Raw genomic sequence first — 23,451 nt, 5'->3', positions numbered from 1 at the left:
TGGTGCCGGTCCCAAGCCCGGATAAATTGGAGAGGGCTGCGTCAGGAAGGGCATCCGGCGTAAAACTGTGCCAAATCTAGCATGCGGAATGAAAAGAGAAATACCATACCGGATCGGTCGGGGCCCGGGTTAACAACGACCGCCTCCGGTACTGTTGGTCAACAGGGTGCCGGTGGAAAGTGTGCTACTGTTGTGCCAACAGAGAAGGAGAAAGAGAGGGGGGAGGCATGTTAGGAGAGAGCGTGAAAGATGGAAGGGAAGGAGCTTAGAATTGAGGGTAGGAACACTGAATGTGGGAACATTGACTGGCAGAGCGAGAGAGTTAGCAGGTATGATGGAAAGAAGGAAGTTGGACATTGTGTGTGCAGGAGACGAGGTGGAAAGGAAGCAAGGCCAAGAACATTGGAGATGGATGCAAGTTGTTTTATTATGGAGTGGATGGAAAGAGAAATGGTGTTGGTATTGTTTTGAGGGGAGAGTTGGTCAACAGTGTGATTGATGTGAAGAGGGGGTCAGATAGAGTGATAGGCATGAAGTGGGAGATTCAAGGAGTGGTAATCAATGTTGTGTGTGCATACGCCCCACAGGTTGGATGTGAGAATGAAGCGAAAGAGTCTTTCTGGGAAAAGATGGATGAAGTGGTAGAAAGTATACTGAGGGAGGAGGGCGTGCTGATAGGAGCAGATTTCAACGGACATGTTGGCGAGGGAAACAGAGGAGATGAGGACATGATGGGCAGATATGGTGTAAGAGAGAAATGTGGAAGGGCAAATGGTGGTTGATTTTTCAAAGAGGGTGAATTTGGCAGTAGTCAGTACATACTTCGAGAAGAAAGAGTAGCACAGGGTGACGTTTAAGAGTGGAGGAAGATCTACGCAGGTGGACTGCATACTCTGCAGAAGGGGAACCTGAAGGAGATTGGAGACTGTAAAGTGATGGCAGGGGAGAGTGTAGCTAGACAACATCGAGTGGTCGTGTGCAGGATGAGCTTGAAAGTGAAAAAGAGGAAGCGTGAAATAGTGGAGCAGAAGATTAAGTAGTGGAAACTAAAAAAGAGGATGAACATCAGAAAGAGTTTAGGGAAGAAATGAGACGAGCATTGAGCGGTCATGGAAGTCTGCCAGAAGATTGGAATACTAGTAAGAGAGGCAGCTAGGAAGGTGCTAGGGTGGTCATCGGGAAGGAGGAAGGAAGACAAGGAGACATGGTGGTGGAACAAAGAAATGCAGGAAATTATAAAAAAGAGAAGAGACTAGCAAAGAAGAATTGGGACGATCAGAGAGACGAGGAAAGCAGGCGGTTATACAGAGAGACGAGACAGAAGCCAAAAAGAGCGGTAGCGAATGCAAAAGCAGATGCATACCAGGAGTTGTACGAAAGACTGGAGACCAAAGAAGGAGAGAAAGACCTGTACGGACTAGCTAGGCAGAGAAACAGGGAAGCGAGGGACGTACAGCAGGTAAGAGTGATGAAAGATGGAAATGGAAATGTGCTGACAAAGAGAGTGTATTAAGAAGGTGGAAAGAGTACTTTGAGGATTTATTAAATGAGGAGAATCCAAGAGAGAAAAGGTCAGATTCACTGGAGACGGCAAATCAGGAAGCAGAGTTGGTTAGTAAGGATGAGGTGAGGCCAGCCATGAAAAGAATGAAGACTGGGAAAGCAGTCGGACCAGATGGTATCCCGATTGAGGCTTGGAGATGTTTGGGTGAGACGGCTGTGGAGTTTCTAATGAGATTGTTTAATAAGATCCTAGAGAATGAGAAAATGCCAAATGAATGGAGAAAGAGTGTGCTCGTCCCAATATACAAGAATAAGGGAGATGTACAGAGCTGCAGTAATTACAGAGGAATAAAATTGATGAGCCACACCATGAAGCTATGGGAAAGGGTATTGGAGGCGAGATTGAGAAGAGAGGTCGCAATCTGTGAACAGCAGTACGGGTTTATGCCAAGGAAGAGCACGTCGGATACAATTTTTGCTTTAAGAATGTTAATGGAGAAGTACAGGGAAGGCCAGAGAAAGCTAGATTGTGTGTTTGTAGACCTGGAGAAGCCATGCGATAGAGTGCCGAGAGATGAGTTATGGTATTGTATGAGAAAGAGTGGCGTGAATGAGGAGTATATCAGAGTGGTGCAAGACATGTATGAGAACAGTGAAACAGCAGTGAGGTGTGCAGTTGGAACGACTGAATGGTTCAAGGTGAAGGTGGGACTCCATCAAGGATCTGCTTTGAGTCCTTTCTTGTTTGCCATAGTGATGGACAGCTTGACAGACGAAGTGAGGCAAGAGTCACCATGGAACATGATGTTTGCGGATGATATTCTGATATGTGGTGAAAGCAGAAAGGAGATTGAGTTGGGTTTGGAGAGATGGAGGGATGCACTGGAACGAAGAGGAATGAAGGTGAGCAGGAGCAAAACAGAATACATGTGCATCAATGAGAATGGGGATGAGAGTGTAGTGAAGATGCAAGGAGTAGACGTAAAGAAAGTTGGTGAATTCAAGTCCCTGGGGTCAACTGTGCAGGAAAATGGGGGCTGTGATAGCGAGGTGAGAAAGAGAGAGCAGGCAGGGTGGAGCAGTTGGAGAAGGATTTCGGGAGTCATTCGTGATAGGAAAGTCCCAGCAAAAGTGAAAGGTAAGATGTATAAGACAGTAGTGAGACCAGCTGTGATGTATGGATTGGAGACCGTACCCTTAACGAAGAGACAGGAGGCAAAGTTGGAGGTGGTGGAGTTGAGGATGTTAAGGTTTGAGATGGGAGTGACGAGGTTGGACAGGATAAGGAACGAGCACATCAGAGGGACAGCACATGTGGAGAGGTTGGGAATGAAGCTAAGAGAGATGAGACTGAGATGGTATGGACACATCCTGAGAAGAGATTCAGAGCATGTTGGAAGGAGAATGTTGAGGATGGAGCTGCCAGGCAAACGAAAACGAGGAAGGCCAAAGAGGAGATACATGGATGTGGTGAGAGAGGACATGAAAGTGGCAGGTGTGGAGGACAGGGAGCAATGGAGACGAAAGATCCGCTGTGGCGACCCTTAATCGGGAGCAACCAAAAGAAGATGATTATTAATTCTGCAACACCAACTTTGGTACAGTTAGCAAGTCATTTAGGAATCGAGTCAGACGCACTGGCGAGCCGATCCGAGCGCTCCGATTCACTGAAAAGAGTCACCGTTTTCTGCATCTCCTGATATCTCTCTACTCTGCCTCTCCTCATGAGAAGAACAAAAAGAGAAACAGATACAAAGAAGCACAATTCAATTACTCCGCCTCATCATTTATCAAGGCAATAAATCAGACACCGCCATTAGGAAGAGACATTCATACCCCAGTGGAGCTCAGGCTGAGCGCCAAAGCACCAAATCGAGACCACAAAATGTCATTACTCCCCATCGGACACCGTAAAGGGGGGAAAGCAATACCGAGGTGCATTAGTCCAATTACATAAAAAAAGAAAAGATAATAAATTATCCACTGAACACCCCATCAAACATGGTAATGTGAAACGCAGGCCTGAGAGAGGAGCATTATCGAGGTCTAATGAAATTTAAAAAAAAATGTACAATAGATAAATGATCCGCTTGAGAGCGAAGTATGTTGCATGAAATGAGAAAAATGTTATCCTTTGAATGTTTTGTCCATTAAAAACAAAATATTAACAATTGTACTGTATGTTTAATGAAACTGTGCATTTTACGATCAAGCCAGTGAGAAATACAAAATATTCGCCACTCTTTTAATATTAATGTGATCATTTATTAAAAAGGGCATCGCTCATGTCGGGCAGCCTGATTACAAACCCCAAACTGCAAAAACGTCTCAGTTCAGTGAGACTCGTGTGGAATTTACAAAAGCAGCAAAAAATCCACAGCAGTCTTGAGGGTAAAACGTGTGAACGCTGAGAGAATAATAAAAATAAATAAATAAGTAGACACTTTTTTTCCTTTGACTACATTCAGCCTTGAGGTAAATCAGCCGAGACATCTTCAGGTGTGAAGTCTGAGTTTCTCTTTTTCGACAAGGCTAACGTAGCTAACGGATAACGGAAGCTGAACTGATCCTTCTGTTTCGCATGGTGCACTAAACGTGCGTCTGTAAATCATCCCACGGCGGTGTCTCCTCAGTCGCTCGGTGGAGTTGTTCAGTGTCTCACATGGAAGAAAAACGTGAAAAAGTTAGTTGGGCCAGAAAACAAATGTAAGCCTTGAGCCAAGAAACAAGACGGAACAAACGGTTAAGTTCATCCATCTAGTTTAAAACAGCAGCAAATAAGCTGTAATGAAATATCTCTCACACACACGGGCAGCAAACAAGTTGCTTGTTGCGGGCATGTAAAGAGCGCTCCTGTTATTACTGGTCACTTCTAATTACAATGAGAATTTCTATAAATATTCTGTCCAGATTCACTGGATATGAGCAATCGCGCGCTCTGATTGGCTACTCTACTACTTTGATATCAGCTCATATACCGTGAGTAGAGAAAAACAAAATGGCGGCATGCATCAAGTCAGATATATCACTATCAAGTATTTAAAAGAAACAGAAATAGCTAAAAGAATATATAGTTTCCCCACCACCACCAATATCTCCTGTTCCACACTCCAGCCCAGTCAGTGGCTCGTAACACACCTTTAAAGTGCCATTCCACCATTGGATGTACTCTTTGGCATAAAATACAATATATTTTATGACAACATGGCTAGACAGAGAAATCTTTTAGCTTCAAAATGATATATCAAACATAATTTTTTGACAACGACAAGTATATTAATTTTGCGACCAAAGTCACCTACCCTTTTAATTTCCGCCGGTAGTGAAACGTGATGTCATCGGCAGGTTCCCCTTTTTGTGTACCACGTGTCGGTTTATTTTTAGACCAGGAAACCCCCAAAGTGAGAGAGTCATTTCTCCTCGTATATGGGGGCCAAAAAAATTGCGAAAAATTTTGAGTTAATCTTTCAGTTAGCTAGATTTATTGGTATTAGCTAGATTTATCGGTATTATTTTTATCGCGTTCTATCCACCATTGCTGATAATATGTGCCACGTCACACGGTACACAAGGAGGGGAACCTGCCGATGACATCACGTGTGGAAATTAAAAGGGTAGGTGACTTTGGTCGCAAAATTAATATACTTGTCGTTGTCAAAAAATTATGTTTGATATATCATTTTGAAGCTAAAAGATTTCTCTATCTAGTGATACCATTTATATATGTTGTTAAAATATATTGTATTTTATGCCAAAGAATACATCCAGTGGTGGAATGGCACTTTAAGTTGGTTTGCCAACCGCCAAAAAACCCTAAAGAAGAAGAAAATGGCAGAACGTATTACTGAACCAACCAAGGATGAAATAAAAACTCTACTCAAAAACAAACCTCCCCCCCAGAAATATAACAGCATTTTCCCCCAAATTGCTCCTGTCATTTCGCCAGTTTGTTTACAGCTGCTACAACTTTAGCAAACTATTTAACAGTTATTCCACGCAATCTCGTCGTACATGGTTTAGAGACAACTCTGTGCTACGCGCCTCGTCGGCTATCAGCTCATGTACGACTCGATTTCATGGAATAACTTAAATAGTTTGCTAAAGTTTTGTGCAGGGAACTGAAGACACTTCAACCCACACGTGCCTCAGGGTGGATCCGAGGAATCATTCGAGGCAAATCTCCACCTCACATGACACTCATCCCTGAAATCGTGGCTCTGTGTCACACAGGTCCAGAGAGACTCCATGAACGCCGGTCAGTCTGTCCACCTGCTCATGTGACTGTAGAGTCGCAACTCCACACTCAGACTGTTCTGGTCGTCCACTGGAAACTGGACGGAATTTTACTCTTTACTTTCATGAGATCATTTCCTCCTCTACAGACTTCGGCTTAAAACCACTTAAAAGGTTTTGCAGCGCAGTCGAGCTGCCCTTACAATACCACAAAATGGTCCTTGGATCCTTTCGTTAAGGATTGCGCATATGATCTGAATGCAGTGCTTTTAAATAAATTAATAAATAATCAAGTTGCACAGCGCTTCCAGTGAAGAGACAGGGCGGATGTTCAGTTAACAAAAGCAACACTAGGGTGGGGTTTACATTAGACCGTATCAGCGGATCATCAGATTAATATTTTTAAAAACGATTAGCGTGCACACAGCAACGCCAATACACGATTCGCGTGCACACAGCAACACCAATACACGGATACGCTAATCACATGACTAATTCGGCACGTAAGTTGAAATGTGTCAGTGCGGCTCATCGCTTCCTCCTCAGCGGCTGCGCTCCAAATCACTCCGCCCTGAACAGCGAGTGCCCTCTGGAGGGTGCGCACTCCGGCCCTGCGCAGCTCACAGAGCGCGCGAGTGAAGCGCACGAGCAGTGATTCGGGACTGAGCCGCTGTGTGTGTGATCCCAGCGCATATCACTTACCACTTGCAAGTGGAAGGATGGCAAGCCTAAAGACAATCATAACTACACAATGGGCAGTATTTGCATCAGTATTTGCAGTATTTTCATACTTTTATACTCTTTAATGAAAGGTGATACAAGGCGGAAGTCTGTGCCGTTTTTCAGCAGTCGTGTCACATGACCAACGCCAGCGAATCAGGAAGGTGGATGTCACAGTGACGTTGTCCAATGACGACGCCAGCTAGAGCTCAGCACAGCGTATCCGCGTATCCTCAATGTTTACACAGCACCGGACCAGACACGATCTGGATTGAATACGTGGGCTCTGGCGGATTCCCGTTTCCCGGCGTTTCCCAGCGTTTTAATGTAAACGGACAGTGCATCCGCGAAGAAAACGAGACAGATACGGTCTAATGTAAACTTGGCCTAAGTGAACAGATCTACACACAGCGACATTCATAATGTGAGAAGGAAAGAAAGCTTCTTAAAGCTGAAATGAAACCAGGACTAAAACAAAAAACCTGAGCAGAGGCCCAACTGTGTTGTGCTTTCAGAGGTGAGAAACCAAGAAAAAAAGTGCTCACACACACAGTCCACTCCAAATCTCTGATACCCTCCTGATATTATCTGCCCCCTTTTACCCCTCTGTTCCGTCCTGTACTTTCTTATATCCATCCAAGATCCTCATTTACCCCTCCGATAGCCTCTTAACCCGAATGACTCCTCTGATACCCCTCTAATCCCAGTTACCCACCGAACAGACTTCTGATTTCCCAGATACCCATCTGATATCAGTACTGCCCCCTTTTAGCTCTGAATTTACAAGGTCAGCCCACTGAAACCCATCACCTCATTTTATCCCTCTGATATCCATTTGATCAACATTCTACCCCCTAATAGGCTACTCTGAGTCATTCCCCCATTAAAGGTCTCATTGCATCGTTTTTTCATTAATTGTGCGGTGGTCTCTAGTATGAATGAATGCCCTGTGAGCTGGTTTTGGTGAAAAAAATGCTGTGGTTCTCCTGTTTCAGGCTGTTCTAGTTTGGTGGAGGAGTGGGTGGGGAGAGAACAACAGGATTTCAGCTCTTGGGGCATCGTGACTCAGGTGGATAAGGCGCTATAACATAAATCCGGGGACCCGGGTTCGATTCTGACCCGAGGTCATTTCCCGATCCCTCCCCGTGTCTCTCTCCCGCTCATTTCCTGTCTCTACACTGTCCTATCCAATAAAGGTGCAAAAGCCCAAAAAAAATCTTTAAAAAAAAAAAGGATTTCAGCCCTTACTCATGAATATTCATGACATGTAAACATATCGCTTCTGATTGGCTAACAGCACTGTGACGCTCCCTCCACTGGGTTATGGGCGAGGCCATGACTACTAATTTTCGAAGTGATGTAAGTTCGTAGGGCTTTTTCTGATTCTCTCGTTTTTCTGTCTATTTTCTTTCACAGGCTAATACAGGGAATGGGGGTAGAAGAACATTTTCACGTGCAGCATGCATATGCAACTCAGAGTGACCTATGGTATTTCAAAAAGAACCAGTATTAAACGGTTTGTCATGGAATGACACCTTTAAATACCCCACTACTCCATGTACCGGCGGCACGGTGGTGTAGTGGTTAGCGCTGTCGCCTCACAGCAAGAAGGTCCTGGGTTCGAGCCCCGTGGCCGGCGAGGGCCTTTCTGTGCGGAGTTTGCATGTTCTCCCCGTGTCCGCGTGGGTTTCCTCCGGGTGCTCCGGTTTCCCCCACAGTCCAAAGACATGCAGGTTAGGTTAACTGGTGACTCTAAATTGAGCGTAGGTGTGAATGTGAGTGTGAATGGTTGTCTGTGTCTATGTGTCAGCCCTGTGATGACCTGGCGACTTGTCCAGGGTGAACCCCGCCTTTCGCCCGTAGTCAGCTGGGATAGGATCCAGCTCGCCTGCGACCCTGTAGAAGGATAAAGCGGCTACAGATAATGAGATGAGACTCCATGTACCCCTTCTGATATGTCTATTGCCCCTCTGACCACCTGTTTCTCCTTTCTGACATGGCTCCATTATTCTTCTAATGCCCCCTTTTACCTCTCATACCCCTCTTCTGATCCCCATGATACCGCTATACTTCACATGTTACCCTCTCTCGCTCCTCCGATACCCCGTAACCCTTGCTGTGTTCACCCTTATACCGGTACGATAGTGGTATAACTGTATCGATACAAAGTATACCGGTACAGTTTAGTGCATCTGTCCACACTAGCGAGAAATGTTTGCGGTTTTCTTTCACGGTAGTTGAAATGCGCGTGCGCGAAATGTTTCCGTGGTTACAGAGTAACTTCCAGAGTAACAAAATAACTATTTCATGATCTCAGCTGGATCACTGTATCTCCGTCGGTAGAGACGAAGCCGGGCCAGTCTTCTGCGGAGGTGCCGCGGACTAATTTTGAAATTATCCCTTATTAAAAGACTTAATGCAATCTGTCCCTGTGTCAACCCCTGATCAAAATATTGCCTTATTAGGTGATCGATTATTCCAGATATTCTAATGACCAAAGTTGCGTCTATACAGAATGAGAAATAGCCGCAAAGTCAGCATATCACAAGTCTCTTGGCGCACCTGAATGAACCATTTCTCAGCTGTTTACTCGAGATCATGAAATAATTGTTTTGTTTTCTCAAGATCACGGAATAACGGTTTTGTTTTCTCGAGATCCTGAAATAATTGTTTTGTTTTCTCGAGATCACGGAATAACGGTTTTGTTTTCTCGAGATCCTGAAATAATTGTTTTGTTTTCTCGAGATCCTGAAATAATGGTTTTGTTTTCTCGAGATCTCGAATTAGTTGTGTTGTTTTCTCGAGATCCTGAATTAATTATGTCGTTATCTCAGGATAACAAGGTGAATAAAAAAAAAAAAAGGTTTATATGAAGGGCCTCTCTCGGCTTCCGTACGGATGAAACAACGTGTGTGTGCTTTTTGTTGTCAGTGTACAGTCTGTATTTCTGGTGGTCATTTATTCAGTCGAATCGTATAAAACGCGCGAGGCAGTTGAGAAAGAAAGAAACAAACGAATCTCCGTTCTTCACTATTTTATTCAGCGAAGACATCGATTGAGGTGTGTGACTTTGCGCATGCGCATTATATTTGTATCGATGCAGAGCCGCTTCATCTGTCCACACTACAGCAAAGCGCTACAGTACCGATACTGTACCGGTACGAAACCCATACATTTGTGGGTTTCGTACCAATACAGTTATACCGCTACAGTACCGGTATAGTTGCTAGTGTGGACAGGTGTTGCGGTACGAAAGTAGTTTCGTATCGGTACAAAATCCCTAGTGTGGACAGGGTACCTGTCTCTGAACCTTCTGTTCCTCCTTTGATATCCTTTCATCAGTGGGTCCATTTTTCCTGTGACATGCTTCTGATACCCCAGTTACCCTGTCACTTTTACCCTCTCACATCACTCCAATGCCCAAAATACCCAAATGCAAAACCTACAAAATCAACACAATTATATATTATTTCTTCATTTTTACCCCATGTCCTTTGTGAGTTCCCCCTTAAAGCAGCCCTGAGGTCAAAGCCAGAGGTCCCGCGTTCGCAGTGTTCATCACCATCTGAAGAACAATAACAGAAGCTGGAGGCTTTTCAATAACACTGCCACTGCTGAGAGCAGGAACACACTCCCACCAACGTTTAATAACGCATTCATAAAAAAACAATGAAATATTTATAAACAGGAAAAAAATTAAAATAAAAAAAATGCCCACTGCCAGTTTTTACCCCAGTGTTCTTAAACCTGCAGTAAAATTCAGACCACAGATTTAATGACAATAAAGCGCCGAGTTTGGCATTAACTCTTTAATAAAGAGCAGTAGGTTATGACAGTAAGGGCAAAACATAACTCTGAAGATCAGACAATCCAGCTGCGAGTGACAAAGTGCTGAAGAATACATGCAGAAGACCAAGCCATCGCTGGCTCAGTGGGGGCGGAGCTTAAGTTCAGCTTCAAACTTCAGATCTTTCACATGACGTTCTGCTTCGCTACACAATACAGTAATTTAGTGAGATTAGCTAAGCTAGCCAGATACCTGTGCCAAGGTTAAATAACGACCTAGCTCGTGTTACATCGCTAATCATGGCTCGTCGTGTTAAAAATTAAAAAGTTAGCTTATTAAAACTAGCCAATATTACCTGCTAAACAATTACAGTGCTTTAAACAATAACATTTTATTTCCTGCTCAGCTGGACATCAAGCCAAAGGAGTAAAAATTTAAAATAAATAATGGCTACGAGTTCGCTCAACACATCGCAAATGTAACTTTAGCTCCGCCCACAGTGACCCAGAGTATTATACAATGATCAGTTTCGATGCAATACTGCCACAGTTTTGTTTTTGGTTTTTTTGAGTGGAATCTGATCATCATATTTTCTCTCATATAATAAAAACTAACTTTAGCTACAATAAAATATAAAATGCTTGTAATACGAATCATTTCCACCGACACAATGACAAAATAAAAAAGCTTCATTTTAAAAACTCACCTGCAGAGTTTAGTATAAAAGCAACAGTCACAATTGTCTTCACTAACGCTGGGAAGAATTTAAATACTTAGTTTTAGTTTCACAAAATGCAGCGATTGAAGCAATATGATGTCATCGTCCTTCGTGTGATATTAACGTGTTCATTTTCTCAGTTTGCTGCATGAAAATCAGCTACAGCTGTTCAATTCAGTGATCCAAGCCAAACTTCTGACGCGCTGCAAGTTCATGAGCAGGCCCAGATTTCTGTTTCACATTTTCTTTTTAAAAATCAGATAAAATTTGATGCCATCGCATCTCGTCTCATCTCTGGTGAGTCCCGTGTTTTTCTTGGTAAGATCAAAGTATTTGCTAATTTCAGAAAAACACTTGCCAAACCAACCGAACGGCCTCAGTTCACGTCTCATCACAGCGTAGTTTCGCTCATCCTGACACGAGTTTAAACGCAGCTGCAGCAAAACAGCCATGAGCACGAGGTCATGACTCAACCCACTGGACGCCATCGTCTTCTTCCTGTGACATCACTTTGTTTTTCTTTGACTGCTTTTTTTTCTTTTCTTATTTTACGAAGCACAGTATTTCAGCATTTCCTCTGAGGTGTAAGAGAAATCTTGGAACTCATCCTGGTTGATCTGTGGGATCAAAGCTTCCTCGATGGGAGTGAGAATGGCGTCTTCGCTCGTGAAGTCGGGGTCGAAATTGTTCACGTCCTCACTGGCTTTCTGTTCAAAGACAGAATTATGATGTGAGAGAGAGAGAGAGAGAGAGAGAGAGAGAGAGAGAGAGAGAGAGAGCGAGAGACTACTGAAGGAACAGCTGTTTATACAGTGGTGCTTGAAAGTTTGTGAACCCTTTAGAATGTTCTATATTTCTGCATAAATATGACCTAAAACATCATCAGATTTTCACACAAGTCCTAAAAGTAGATAAAGAGAACCCAGTTAAACAAATGAGTCAAAAATATTATACTTGCTCATTTATTTATTGTGGAAAATGATCCAATATTACATATCTGTGAGTGGCAAAAGTATGTGACCCTTTGCTTTCAGTATCTGATGTGACCCCCTTGTGCAGCAATAACTGCAACTAAACGTTTGCGGTAACTGTTGATCAGTCCTGCACACCGGCTTGGAGGAATTTTAGCCCGTTCCTCCGTACAGAACAGCTTCAACTCTGGGATGTTGGTGGGTTTCCTCACATGAACTGCTCGCTTCAGGTCCTTCCACAACATTTCCATTGGATTAAAGTGCATATCATGGATAAATTCCGGAGCAAGATCAATGTAATTCTCCGATTTTATATTAAACTTTGGTCAAATATCTGTCACATTTTGCGCAATTTTTTTTACCTTGCCAATACCAGAAAAATTCAGTTGAAATCGAGCCATTTGAGGCAAATTGGTCCGCCTCTGAAAAAACTTGACATTTGGATTTCCCGGCAAACATTGATTTTTGTGACGTCACGTGCGGGACGCCTTCTTCTGAATCCTACGTCAGCGCTGGTTTGTTTATGAGAAAACGACTGTATTATTTACATCCCCGGTGTTGTCTATGTCATCTTCACTACTTGAATCATCATCAAATCCAAACAGATGAAGCCCCAATTCTGACATCTCATTATATTCTTCATCCAAAAGGTGAAGTAATATTGCGCTCAGGTGACAATTCCATATTTCAATGCAAAACTGCTCGCTGCTAAACTTGGTCTACACAGGCTGTGCACTGAAACCGTGCAAGCTCGCGCAGCCTGCTGGTGCTTCTGCAGGTGACGTCACGAATCTGGCTCCAGACTCCCTTGGAATTTTTCCAGACACGTTTTGTTATTTTATTTTTTTCTGCTGTAGACAGATGGCCTTGTGCAAAATTACCCTTCTGGATGAGTGTGTAAAGGGACATACTTTCATATAAAAAAAAACGAAATTGGTCCAGGATATGCACTTTAAGGTCAGGACTTTGATTTGGCCATTCCAAAACATTAACTTTATTCTTCTTTAACCATTCTTTGGTAGAACAACTTGTGTGCTTAGGGTTGTTGTCTTGCTGCATGACCCACCTTCTCTTGAGATTCAGGTCATGGACAGATGTCCTGACATTTTCCTTTAGAATTCGCTGGTATAATTCAGAATTCATTGTTCCATCAATGATGGCAAGCCGTCCTGGCCCAGATGCAGCAAAACAGGCCCAAACCATGATACTACCACCACCATGTTTCACAGATGGGATAAGGTTCTCATGCTGGAATGCAGCGTTTTCCTTTCTCTAAACATAACGCTTCTCATTTAAACCAAAAAGTTCTATTTTGGTCTCATCCATCCACAAAACATTTTTCCAATAGCCTTCTGGCTTGTCCATGTGATCTTTAGCAGATGAGCAGCAATGTTCTTTTTGGAGAGCAGTGGCTTTCTCCTTGCAACCCTGCCATGCACACCATTGTTGTTCAGTGTTCTCCTGATGGGGGACTCATGAACATTAACATTAGCCAATGTGAGAGAGGCCTTCAGTTGCTTAGAAGTTACCCTGGGGTCCTTTGTGACCTCACCGACTATTACACGCCTTGCTCTTGGAGTGATCTTTGTTGGTCGCCCACTCCTGGGGAGGGTAACAATGGTCTTGAATTTCCTCCATTTGTACACAATCTGTCTGACTGTGGATTGGTGGAGTCCAAACTCTTTAGAGATGGTTTTGTAACCTTTTCCAGCCTGATGAGCATCAACAACGCTTTTTCCGAGGTCCTCAGAAATCTCCTTTGTTCGTGCCATGATACACTTCCACAAACATGTGTTGTGAAGATCAGACTTTGATAGATCCCTGTTCTTTAAATAAAACAGGGTGCCCACTCACACCTGATTGTCATCCCATTGATTGAAAACACCTGACTCTAATTTCACCTTCAAATTAACTGCTAATCCTAGAGGTTCACATACTTTTGCCACTCACAGATATGTAATATTGGATCATTTTCCTCAATAAATAAATGACCAAGTACAACCCCAATTCCAAAAAAGTTGGGATGCTATGTAAACTGTCAATAAAAACAGAATGCGATAATTTGCAAATCATAGAAACCCTATATTTCATTGAAAATAGTACAAAGACAACATATCAAATGTTAAAACTGAGAAATTTTATTGTTTTTTGAAAAATGTATGCTCATTTTGAATTTGATGTCAGCAACACATTTCAGATAAGTTGGGACAGGGGTAACAAAAGACTGGAAAGTGTAATGCTAAACAAACAAACAAAAAAAACTAATTTGGTTAATTGGCCACAGGTCAGTAACAAGATTGGGTATAAAAAGAGCATCCCAGAGAGGTGGAGTCTCGCAGAAGTAAAGATGGGGCGGGGTTCACTGCTCTGTGAAAGACTGCGTGGGCAAACAGTGCAACAATTTAAGAATAACATTCCTCAATACTAAATTGCAAAGAATTTGTGGATCACATCATCTATGGCACATAATATCATTAAAAGATTGAGAGAATCTGGAGAAATCTCTGTATGCGAGAGACAAGGCTGAAAACTGACATTGGATGCCTGTGATCTTCAGGCCCTCAGGAGACACTGCATTAAAAACAGACACGTGTCTGTAGTGGAAATCACTGTATGGGCTCAGGAACACTTCAGAAAACCATCGTCTGTGAAAACACTTCATTACTGCATCCACAAATGCAAGTTAAAACCAGATATAAACAACATCCAGAAACACCGCCACCTTCTCTGGGACTGAGCTCTTTTACGATGGACTGAGGCGAAGTGGAAAACTGCCCCGAGGTCTGACGAATCAAAAGTAGAAATTCTTTTTAGAAATCATGGACCCCACATCCTCCAGGCTAAAGAGGAGAGGGACCATCCGGCTTATCAGTGCACAGTTCAAAAGCAGCATCTGTGATGGTATGAGGGGGCGTTAGTGCACATGACATGGGTAGCTTGTACATCTGGGAAGGCATCATTAATGCTGAATGATATAAACACGTTTCAGAGCAATATGCTGCCATCCAGACAAAATATTTTTCAGGGAAGGCCTTCCTTCTTTCAGCAAAACAATGCCAAACCGCTTTCTGCACATATTAAAACTGCATGGCGCTGTAATAAAAGAGTCCAGGTGCTAAACTGGCCTGCTTGCAGTCCAGACCTGTCTCCCATTTAAAACATTTGGTGCATTATGAAGCGCAAAATACAGCAAAGGAGACCCCGAACTGTCGAGCAACTGAAACTGCATATCAGGCAAGAATGGGACAACATTTCTCTTTCCAAACTACAGCAGTTGGTCTCCTCAGTTCACAGATGTTTACAGAGTGTTGTTAATAGTAGAGGTGATGCAACACAGTGGTAAACATGCCCCTGTCCCAACTTTTTTGAAATGTGTTACTGACATCAAATTCAAAATAAGCATATATTTTCAAAGAACAATAAAAATATCTCAGTTTCAACATTTGATATGTTGTCTTTGTACTATTGTCAATGAAATATAGGGTTTCTGAGATTTGCAGATGATCACAATCTGTTTTTATTTACAGTTTACACAGCATCCCAACTTTTTTGGTATTGGGGTTGTATAATATTTTTGTCTCATTTGTTTAACTGGGTTCTCTTTATCTACTTTTAGGACTTGTGTGAAAATCTGATGATGTTTTAGGTCATATTTATGCAGAAATATAGAAAATTCGAAAGCGTTCACAAACTTTCAAGTACCACTGTTGCTATAACGTGAGAACAGGAACCATCTTCCACAACATTAAACGGATCTGTAAAAAGTATGATGGGTCATTCTTTAATAGATTTAAAAAATCTTAGGTAAAGTGCCATGTTAAGACAAACGCTTCGAGAAAACTTTTGTTGATTATTTTATTCTAACAGCACAACACACATTCCTCTTCTTTTTCAGTGACTTTGGGATTTTTTTTGGAAATTATACTTTATTTTCATTTTCACAAAGCACATCTCTCTCGTCGACTCTTACAGCTACACTCAGGCCACGTTCAGGAAAACGAAGGTGTAATAAATGTAACTGTGTGCGATGATTCAGCTTACGATCTGGGGTTTAAACGGAGGCTCGATTTCTCGCCGTTTCAGTTTGTCCCAGTCGATGGTGCTGAAGAACGCGTGCGCCATGACGGCGTTTTCTCCACCGTTCACCGCCACGCAGCCCAAACGACGAGACGGATTCTTCATCAGGAGCTGCAGATGAGACACAGTGATGTCACTTCCTGTCCAGGACATCAGCTAGAACTGAACTGAAAAACTTTAGTGATCTGTGTTTAATTAGATGATGTGCACAATTACTGACATCGAAGTAGGTAAATAAGATAAAATTGCAAATTAAAAGGAAAAAATAGGAATAAAAAACAAAATGATTAAAGTAAAAGAAAAAGTAAGATGAACAGAAATCAAGTCATCAGACAGACAGAAGCAGAGAGAGAGAGAGACAGACAGAGGGACACAGTTGATATTAAATAAATAAATAAATAAATAAAGTCTACACACCCCGTTAAAATTATCGGTTTTTCTGATTTAAACAAATGAGACCATGATAAATAATTTCAAAACTTTTCTTGCCTTTAATGTGACCTATAACCTGTACAATTCAACTGAAAAACAAACAAATCTGTTCGGGGGGAAAAATAAAAAATAAAAAACGTACAATAAGCTGGTTGCATAAGTGTGCACACCCTTAAACTAATACTTTGTTAAAGCAGCTTTTGATTTAATTACAGCATTCAGTCTTTTGGGGTCGGAGTCTATCAGCCTGCCACATCTAGACTTGGCGATATTTGCCCACTCTTCCTTGCAAAAGCGCTCCAAATCTGTCAGATTGCGAGGGCGTCTCTTGTGCACAGCCCTCTTCAGGTCACCCCACAGATTTTCAACTGGATTTAGGTCTGGGCTTTGGCTGGGCCATTCCAAAACTTGTTTGGGGTCATTGTCGTGCTGAAAGATGAAATTCCTCTTCAGCCTTTTAGCAGACTCCTGAAGGTTTTGGGCCAGAATTGACTGGTGTTTAGAACTGTTGCTAATTCCCTCCACCTTGACTAAAGCCCCTGTTCCAGCTGAAGAAAAACAACCCCAAAACATGACGCTGCCACCACCATGCTTCACCGTGGGGATGGGGTTCTTTTGGTGATGTGCAGTGTTGATTTTTGCACCAAACATACCTTTTGGAATTGTGGCCAAAAAGTTCAACCTTGGTTTCATCAGACCAGAACACATTTTCCCACATGCTTTAGGGAGAGTTGATGGGTTTTTTTTTTTTTTGCAAAATTTAGCTGCGTCTGGATATTGTTCTTTGACCCTACCTCATAGTCCAGACATATGGAGAATACGGGAGATTGTCACATGTAGTACACAACCAGTACTTGCCAGAAATTCCTGCAGCTCCTTCAGTGTTGCTGTAGGCCTCTCGGCAGCCTCCCTGACCAGTTTTCTTCTTGTCTTTTCATCAATTTTGGACGGACGTCCAGTTCTCGGTAACGTCACTGTTGTCCCGGATTTTCTCCACTTCTTGATGATGGTCTTCACTGTGCTCCATGGTATATCTAATGGCGTGGAAATGTTTTTGCACCCTTCTCCTGACTGATACCTTTCAGCAATGAGATCCCTCTGATGCTTTGTAAGCTCTCTGCGAACCCTGGCTTTTGCTGGAGGAGGCAACTGAGGAAATGTCTGAACTTTATTTGGGGTTAATCAGAGTCGGTTTAATTGATGGCAGGTGTGAACCCAAAAAGACTGAATGCTGTAATTAAATCAAAAGGTGCTTCAACAAAGTATTAGTTTAAGGGTGTGCATACTTACGCAACCAGCTTATTGTACAGGGTTTTTTTTTTGTGTTTTTCCCCCGAACAGATTTGCTTGTTTTTCAATTGAATTGTACAGGTTATAGGTCACATTAAAGGTGGGAAAAGTTTTGAAATTATTTATCGTGGTCTCGTTTTTTTTACATCAGAAAAACCGATCATTTTAACGGGGTGTGTAGACTTTTTATATCCACTGTAGAGGAGGATAGAGAGAGGGAGAGATAGACAGAAACAGAGTCCACAATGCCACGGGAGCTAAAGTGACTGGAAGGCTGCAATTTTAAATTCCTCATTATTTTTGTTTGTCGTCCCTCTAAAACTCAGCTGCGTGCTTTTGCTGCATTCTGCTTCAACATCGTCAGCATTCGAGTCATTAAACACGTGAACGATAAACTTCAGAACGATTCATCCTCGTTTGTCTCATTGAGATCTTTTAAGAATCTGAGTTCATGGTAAGCACGAGTGTGATGTCATCAAATCCAAGAGCCAATCAGGAGCAGTATGCAAATGCAGACCGTTCAGCATCAGATGATTCGCTTTCAGTGGCGTTTCAAATTATATTTACGGAGAGAACATCGATTTCCTGATTCTGACGTCAATCAATCGATTTTTTATTCAATCCAGAAGGAAGTCAGGTTTTTAAAAACACGCTCTGAGCTCAGAGTGGATCCGGAGTCACTAATAAACCTCTGAATTTATAAAACATTAAATGATTAAAGATAAATTCTATACTTCAGCAAGTGGACAAACTGAAAACAACATTCTGCATAAAAAGTCATTTGATTGATTTTTTTTTTTTACGTGATTTTAAAAACGAGTTTAGACACCGAGCCTGACATGATTTAATAATTAATTCAGAAATTAATATTCAATCTTTTCCTGATCGCCTTTTAATCATTTTATGACTTTGCACTGCAGGTCTCTGAAATGTGTTTGTGTTCTACACCATGAGGAAGCGTTCATGTTCCAGATGTTTATGGATTTATCTCTTCGTGAACGTTGAGCCTGTGAGTCAGTTTTCATGGTGAACCGTAACTCCAGCTGCATCTGAAACGGAGGAAATGCCAACTTTTCTGCTGCAATTTGTTTTTCTCCCCCCCACAGTCATGCAATATTAATACTTTATTCCCTTTTGCTCACAAGATCTAGACGAGTCAGCAACTTCCACCATCGAAACATGATGTACGATGGTAAACAAAGCACACAGAGCTTCCTGGATTATTATCATCATCATCATCAAAATTCAGGAGCAGAACACACCATTCGGACTTGATATGTACATGCAGTGTGTCTGATCATCTAGAAAACTTATGGTGTGTGTGTGTGTGTGTGTGTGTGTGTGTGTGTGTGTGTGTGTGTGTGTGTGTGATTGTTTTAGGGATCAGACAAACAGCAAGATAAAAGACAGAAATATGGAAAACAAATTAACATTCTGGGGTTTGACAAATGATGGCATTTAGCAGAGGTACTTAAATCTCTCTCTCTCTCTCTCTCTCTCTCACACACACCCCTTCCTCTCTCTCTCTCTCTCTCTCTCACACACACCCCTTCCTCTCTCTCTCTCTCTCTCTCTCTCTCTCTGTGTGTGTGTGTGTGTGTGATGTTTGCTGAAACAAATGACGGTGGGTGTGTCTCTGCACAACACCCAGATGTTTGTAAGGCAGCCATTTTATAAAACATCTGTATCAGACTCTTGTGGCTCCTCCTCCTTCTGCTAAATTGAGAAAGCCGTGAGCATGGAGTGCAAAAATTTACCTCACTCAGGTGTGAACACGGTAAAATTGGCTCGTACCCAAATGGTCACTGTATAAAAGCAAAACTTTTGGCACCCTGTTTCAATTTTAAAAAGCTCAATGTTGTAAATATCAGCAGATACCATACTGTTATCATTTTAGAACCTTAACATCAGCAGAGTGCTCGACTCGACAAAGGTGGAGGATGAAAATTAAACAGCGTGCGATAATTTGAAAAAGTGACGACGGCACCAGACTTCATGTGCAACTTTAAATTGAAATGTATTTCTGCGAAGCTGCTTTGTGACGGCGTGTTAAAAGTGCTGGACGAACTGAAATGTAAAAATGAAGCAAGACGTACGATTTATAATCAAACTGAGAATTTTAAAATAATTGTTACTGCAGCAAAGAGTAAATAGGGTGAGAGAGAGAGAGAGAGAGAGAGAGAGAGAGAGAGAGAGAGGAGTGTGTGTGTCTCACAGCTTTAAGGATGTCTACAGCGTCAGTGCTCAACCACGATGCGTAAACGATCTCCTCATTCAGAATGCACTCAAACAAATCGTCCTCATTCTCTGCCTCAAAGGGGGCGTGGCCTGAGAGCATCTCATAAAGGAGCACGCCCAGAGCCCACCAATCAACCGATGGCCCGTACAGCATCTCCTGCAGGATCTACACACACACACACACACACACACACAGTGAAGAGATGGATAATAAAACACTGTATTAGTGATTAGTGTTTGATAAACGTTGACCACGCCCACCTCAGGAGCAATGTAATCTGGAGTTCCACAGAAAGTTCCGGTTGCGGCTCCTTCAAACATTCCCTCTTTACACATCCCAAAATCTGCCAGTTTACAGTGACCATCCTGATCCAGCAGCACGTTATCCAGCTTCAGATCCCTGCGCATGCACACACACAGGTTTGAGGTTATTATTATTATAGCTATATTTTTCTGAGTTGAAATATCTCTTGATGTATTTTTCCTGTGCGCGTGAGAAAGAGAGAGCGAGAGAGAGAGACCTGTATATGATGCCCTTGCTGTGCAGGAAGACGAGTGCGCAGGTGATCTCAGCTGTGTAAAATCGAGCTCTGTTCTCCTCGAACTTCCTCGACTTCTGGATGTGGAACATGAGATCACCTCCGTTCACAAACTCCATCACGAAGAACAATCGCTCCTGAGACACGAAGAAAACACAACACAAACCCACAAACAGAGGATGAGGAATTACAGCTTCAACCTGACTTTAATCAGATTTTATTAATGTTACATAACATGGTCACACAAACTTTCACTTTGTCACTTTATTCTGCACTCCTATCTGTGTGTGTGTGTGTGTGTGTGTGTGTGTGTATAAAAGTGATGGTCATCTGGCACAACTGTGTGCATGAAGAAAAGATGACAAATGAGGCTCATAAACTGTGTTCACTGCCCCCTTCTGGCACTGCAGGTACATTACTGTTTCACAGGTGAGTGTGTGTGTTTTTTCTCACCAGGTTCTGGAAACAGCAGTACAGGTGTGTGAGGTAGGGGTGTGTGTGTGCAAGCGTCAGCACTCGTTTCTCCGTCAGCGTGCACTCAACATCATCGTCTTGCAAAATCACATCCTTCTTCAAAACCTTCACAGCGAAGACCTGATTGGAGTCGTTCAAGCGGGCCAGCATCACCTACACACACGCACACACGACAGAGGGCAAACCTTTATCCAACTTTTGTACAATAATGAAATTATTAAAACTATCAAAACTATTTTAACTCGTTGACTCTCATCTGATTAATACGTTTACCACACTGAGTCGTTGTACTGATTCACTGGTCTGTATAACTCATTTGATTCACCAAGTCACTGCATCAATTCCTTACTCTAAACCAGGGCTTTTCAAAGTGTGGGGCGCGCCTCCCCTAGGGGGCGCCAGAGTTCTTCAGGGGGGGTGCAACGTGAGGAAAAATAAACCAGAATAAGTTACTATTGCGGACATTTAGCGAACTTCAGCTAGCCTTTACCAGAGACAAAATGGATGGATTTTAGTACCTAAAGCTCCAGTGAGTGAGGAGACAGAGTCTGGGCCAAGCAAACAAAGAAGTTAGTATGAGCACGATTATTTAAAGTTTGGATTTTCATGGACTGGATCTGAAGATGCTCCACTGCCACAGTGTGGTGTCTGCCAAGAGGTGCTCGCTAACGATGCTATGAGACGTTTAAAATGTGTAAAACAAGATGTTTTAAAAAAGCACAGATGTTTAAAATGTGTAAAAAAAAGATGTTTTAAAAAAGCAGATGTTTAAAATGTGTAAAAAAAAATGTTTTAAAAAGCACAGATGTTTAAAATGTGTAAAAAAAAAAAGGCGTTTTAAAAAAGCACAGATGTTTATCTCATCTCATCTCATTATCTGTAGCCGCTTTATCCTGTTCTACAGGGTCGCAGGCGAGCTGGATCCTATCCCAGCTGACTACGGGTGAAAGGCGGGGTTCACCCTGGACAAGTCGCCAGGTCATCACAGGGCTGACACATAGACACAGACAACCATTCACACTCACATTCACACCTACGCTCAATTTAGAGTCACCAGTTAACCTAACCTGCATGTCTTTGGACTGTGGGGGAAACCGGAGCACCCGGAGGAAACCCACGCGGACACGGGGAGAACATGCAAACTCCACACAGAAAGGCCCTCGCTGGCCACGGGGCTTGAACCCAGGACCTTCTTGCTGTGAGGCGACAGCGCTAACCACTACACCACCGTGCCACCCACAGATGTTTAAAACGTGTAAAAAAAAGATGTTTTAAAAAAGCACAGATGTTTAAAATGTGTAAAAGAAAAAAAAAATGTGTACAACAACCATTTTTTTAAATACGAATGGAACATTAAGTATAGCAACAATAAAAATTGGGGGGGCGCTGTTGTTTATTTGCTGTCTGGGGGGGGAGGGCTGACTCTCCCACACTTTGAAAACCCCTGCTCTAAACAACTCAGTCATTTGTTGCGTGCAGTAAGGAACTGATCCAGTGAACTACTGAATCAAATTAGCTGTTTAGAGCGACTAATTCATACAGTCAACTGATCTCACATCTGTGGTCTGCAAAAAACTGAATCGATTCACTGATTCAGAATAGTGATTCCTTGCTCTAAACAACCGATTTGATTCACCAGTTCACTGTATCGATTCCTGGTTTGATTCACTGATTCATTTGATCAGGTCCTTGGTGTAAACCAGGAGTTTATTTCATTGATTCACTCAGGTACAGGTCATTTGAGATAAGATGCTGCCTAATGAGACAGAGAGCATCAAAAGTCTCTCTCTCTCTCTCTCTCTCTCTCTCTCTCTCTCTCACACACACACCTTGCCAAAGCTGCCTTTGCCAAGAACCTGGAGAAACGTAAAATCCTCGATGTGCAACATTCGACCTTTATTCTCTTGTGGTTTCGTCACACTGACACGTCGAGATGAGGGCTCTACAGCGGACGGGTTCTGACACACACGCACAGGGAGAGGATTTCAGTGAAAACACTTAACAACAGCAACAACATAAGCGTGCGTGTGTGTGTGTGTGTGTGTACCAGTGTGTTGCGCTTTATCGTCCCTCCCGGTTGAAGTCCCATCTCCGCTAATTTGTTAGCGAGCTCCACGTTATTCACACCACAGTTCGGCGCAACGTTTCCTTTACAGCGGATATGAACATTCATCTTACAGACTGCAAACACACACACACACATTTTAAATAGGCGTAGGGGATATACATTATATGGTACAAATAATGTGTCATGATTGTGTGTGTGTGTGTGTGTGTGTGTGTGTGTGTGTGTGTGTGTGTGTGTGTGTGTGTGTGTGTACACTCACTGCTACAGTGCAGTCCCTGCTTCACGAGGCCCCACAGTAAAGATCCACAGTGATCACAGAATGTAGGAACCTTATAATTATGCACATTGAACCTGTGGGGAACGTTAATGCTGAAACCCTGATTCACTGCCTGCTTGGGGGA

General features: G+C 42.6%; 2 protein-coding genes across 3 annotated transcripts in view; both read right to left on the bottom strand.

The window, feature by feature from the left end:
• hif1aa (hypoxia inducible factor 1 subunit alpha a) overlaps positions 1-10,005 on the bottom strand; it is a 51,239-nt gene extending 41,234 nt beyond the window's left edge. The window contains exon 1 of the mRNA XM_060925145.1: positions 9,941-10,005. Coding sequence (XP_060781128.1) covers positions 9,941-9,945 — 5 coding nt within the window. The 5' untranslated portion in view covers positions 9,946-10,005. The remainder of the gene's footprint in view (positions 1-9,940) is intronic.
• A 245-nt stretch (positions 10,006-10,250) lies between these two features.
• The window catches only part of prkcha (protein kinase C, eta, a), a 33,166-nt gene continuing 19,965 nt past the window's right edge, over positions 10,251-23,451 (bottom strand). Inside the window, exons 6-14 of one of the 2 annotated variants that reach the window (XM_060925142.1) lie at positions 23,310-23,442; positions 23,030-23,163; positions 22,812-22,940; positions 20,962-21,135; positions 20,491-20,645; positions 20,231-20,369; positions 19,947-20,135; positions 15,974-16,120; positions 10,251-11,668 (exon numbers count right to left, since the gene is read on the bottom strand). In XM_060925142.1, coding sequence (XP_060781125.1) covers positions 11,510-11,668; positions 15,974-16,120; positions 19,947-20,135; positions 20,231-20,369; positions 20,491-20,645; positions 20,962-21,135; positions 22,812-22,940; positions 23,030-23,163; positions 23,310-23,442 — 1,359 coding nt within the window. In that variant the 3' untranslated portion in view covers positions 10,251-11,509. The remainder of the gene's footprint in view (positions 11,669-15,973; positions 16,121-19,946; positions 20,136-20,230; positions 20,370-20,490; positions 20,646-20,961; positions 21,136-22,811; positions 22,941-23,029; positions 23,164-23,309; positions 23,443-23,451) is intronic. The other variant, XM_060925143.1, reaches the window with a different exon arrangement.

This window comes from Neoarius graeffei, chromosome 7, assembly GCF_027579695.1.
Source record: "Neoarius graeffei isolate fNeoGra1 chromosome 7, fNeoGra1.pri, whole genome shotgun sequence".
Taxonomy (NCBI): Eukaryota; Metazoa; Chordata; class Actinopteri; order Siluriformes; family Ariidae; genus Neoarius; species Neoarius graeffei.
The sequence above is the reverse complement of the archived record's forward strand: the minus strand, read 5'-3'. Positions and strand labels throughout refer to the sequence as shown.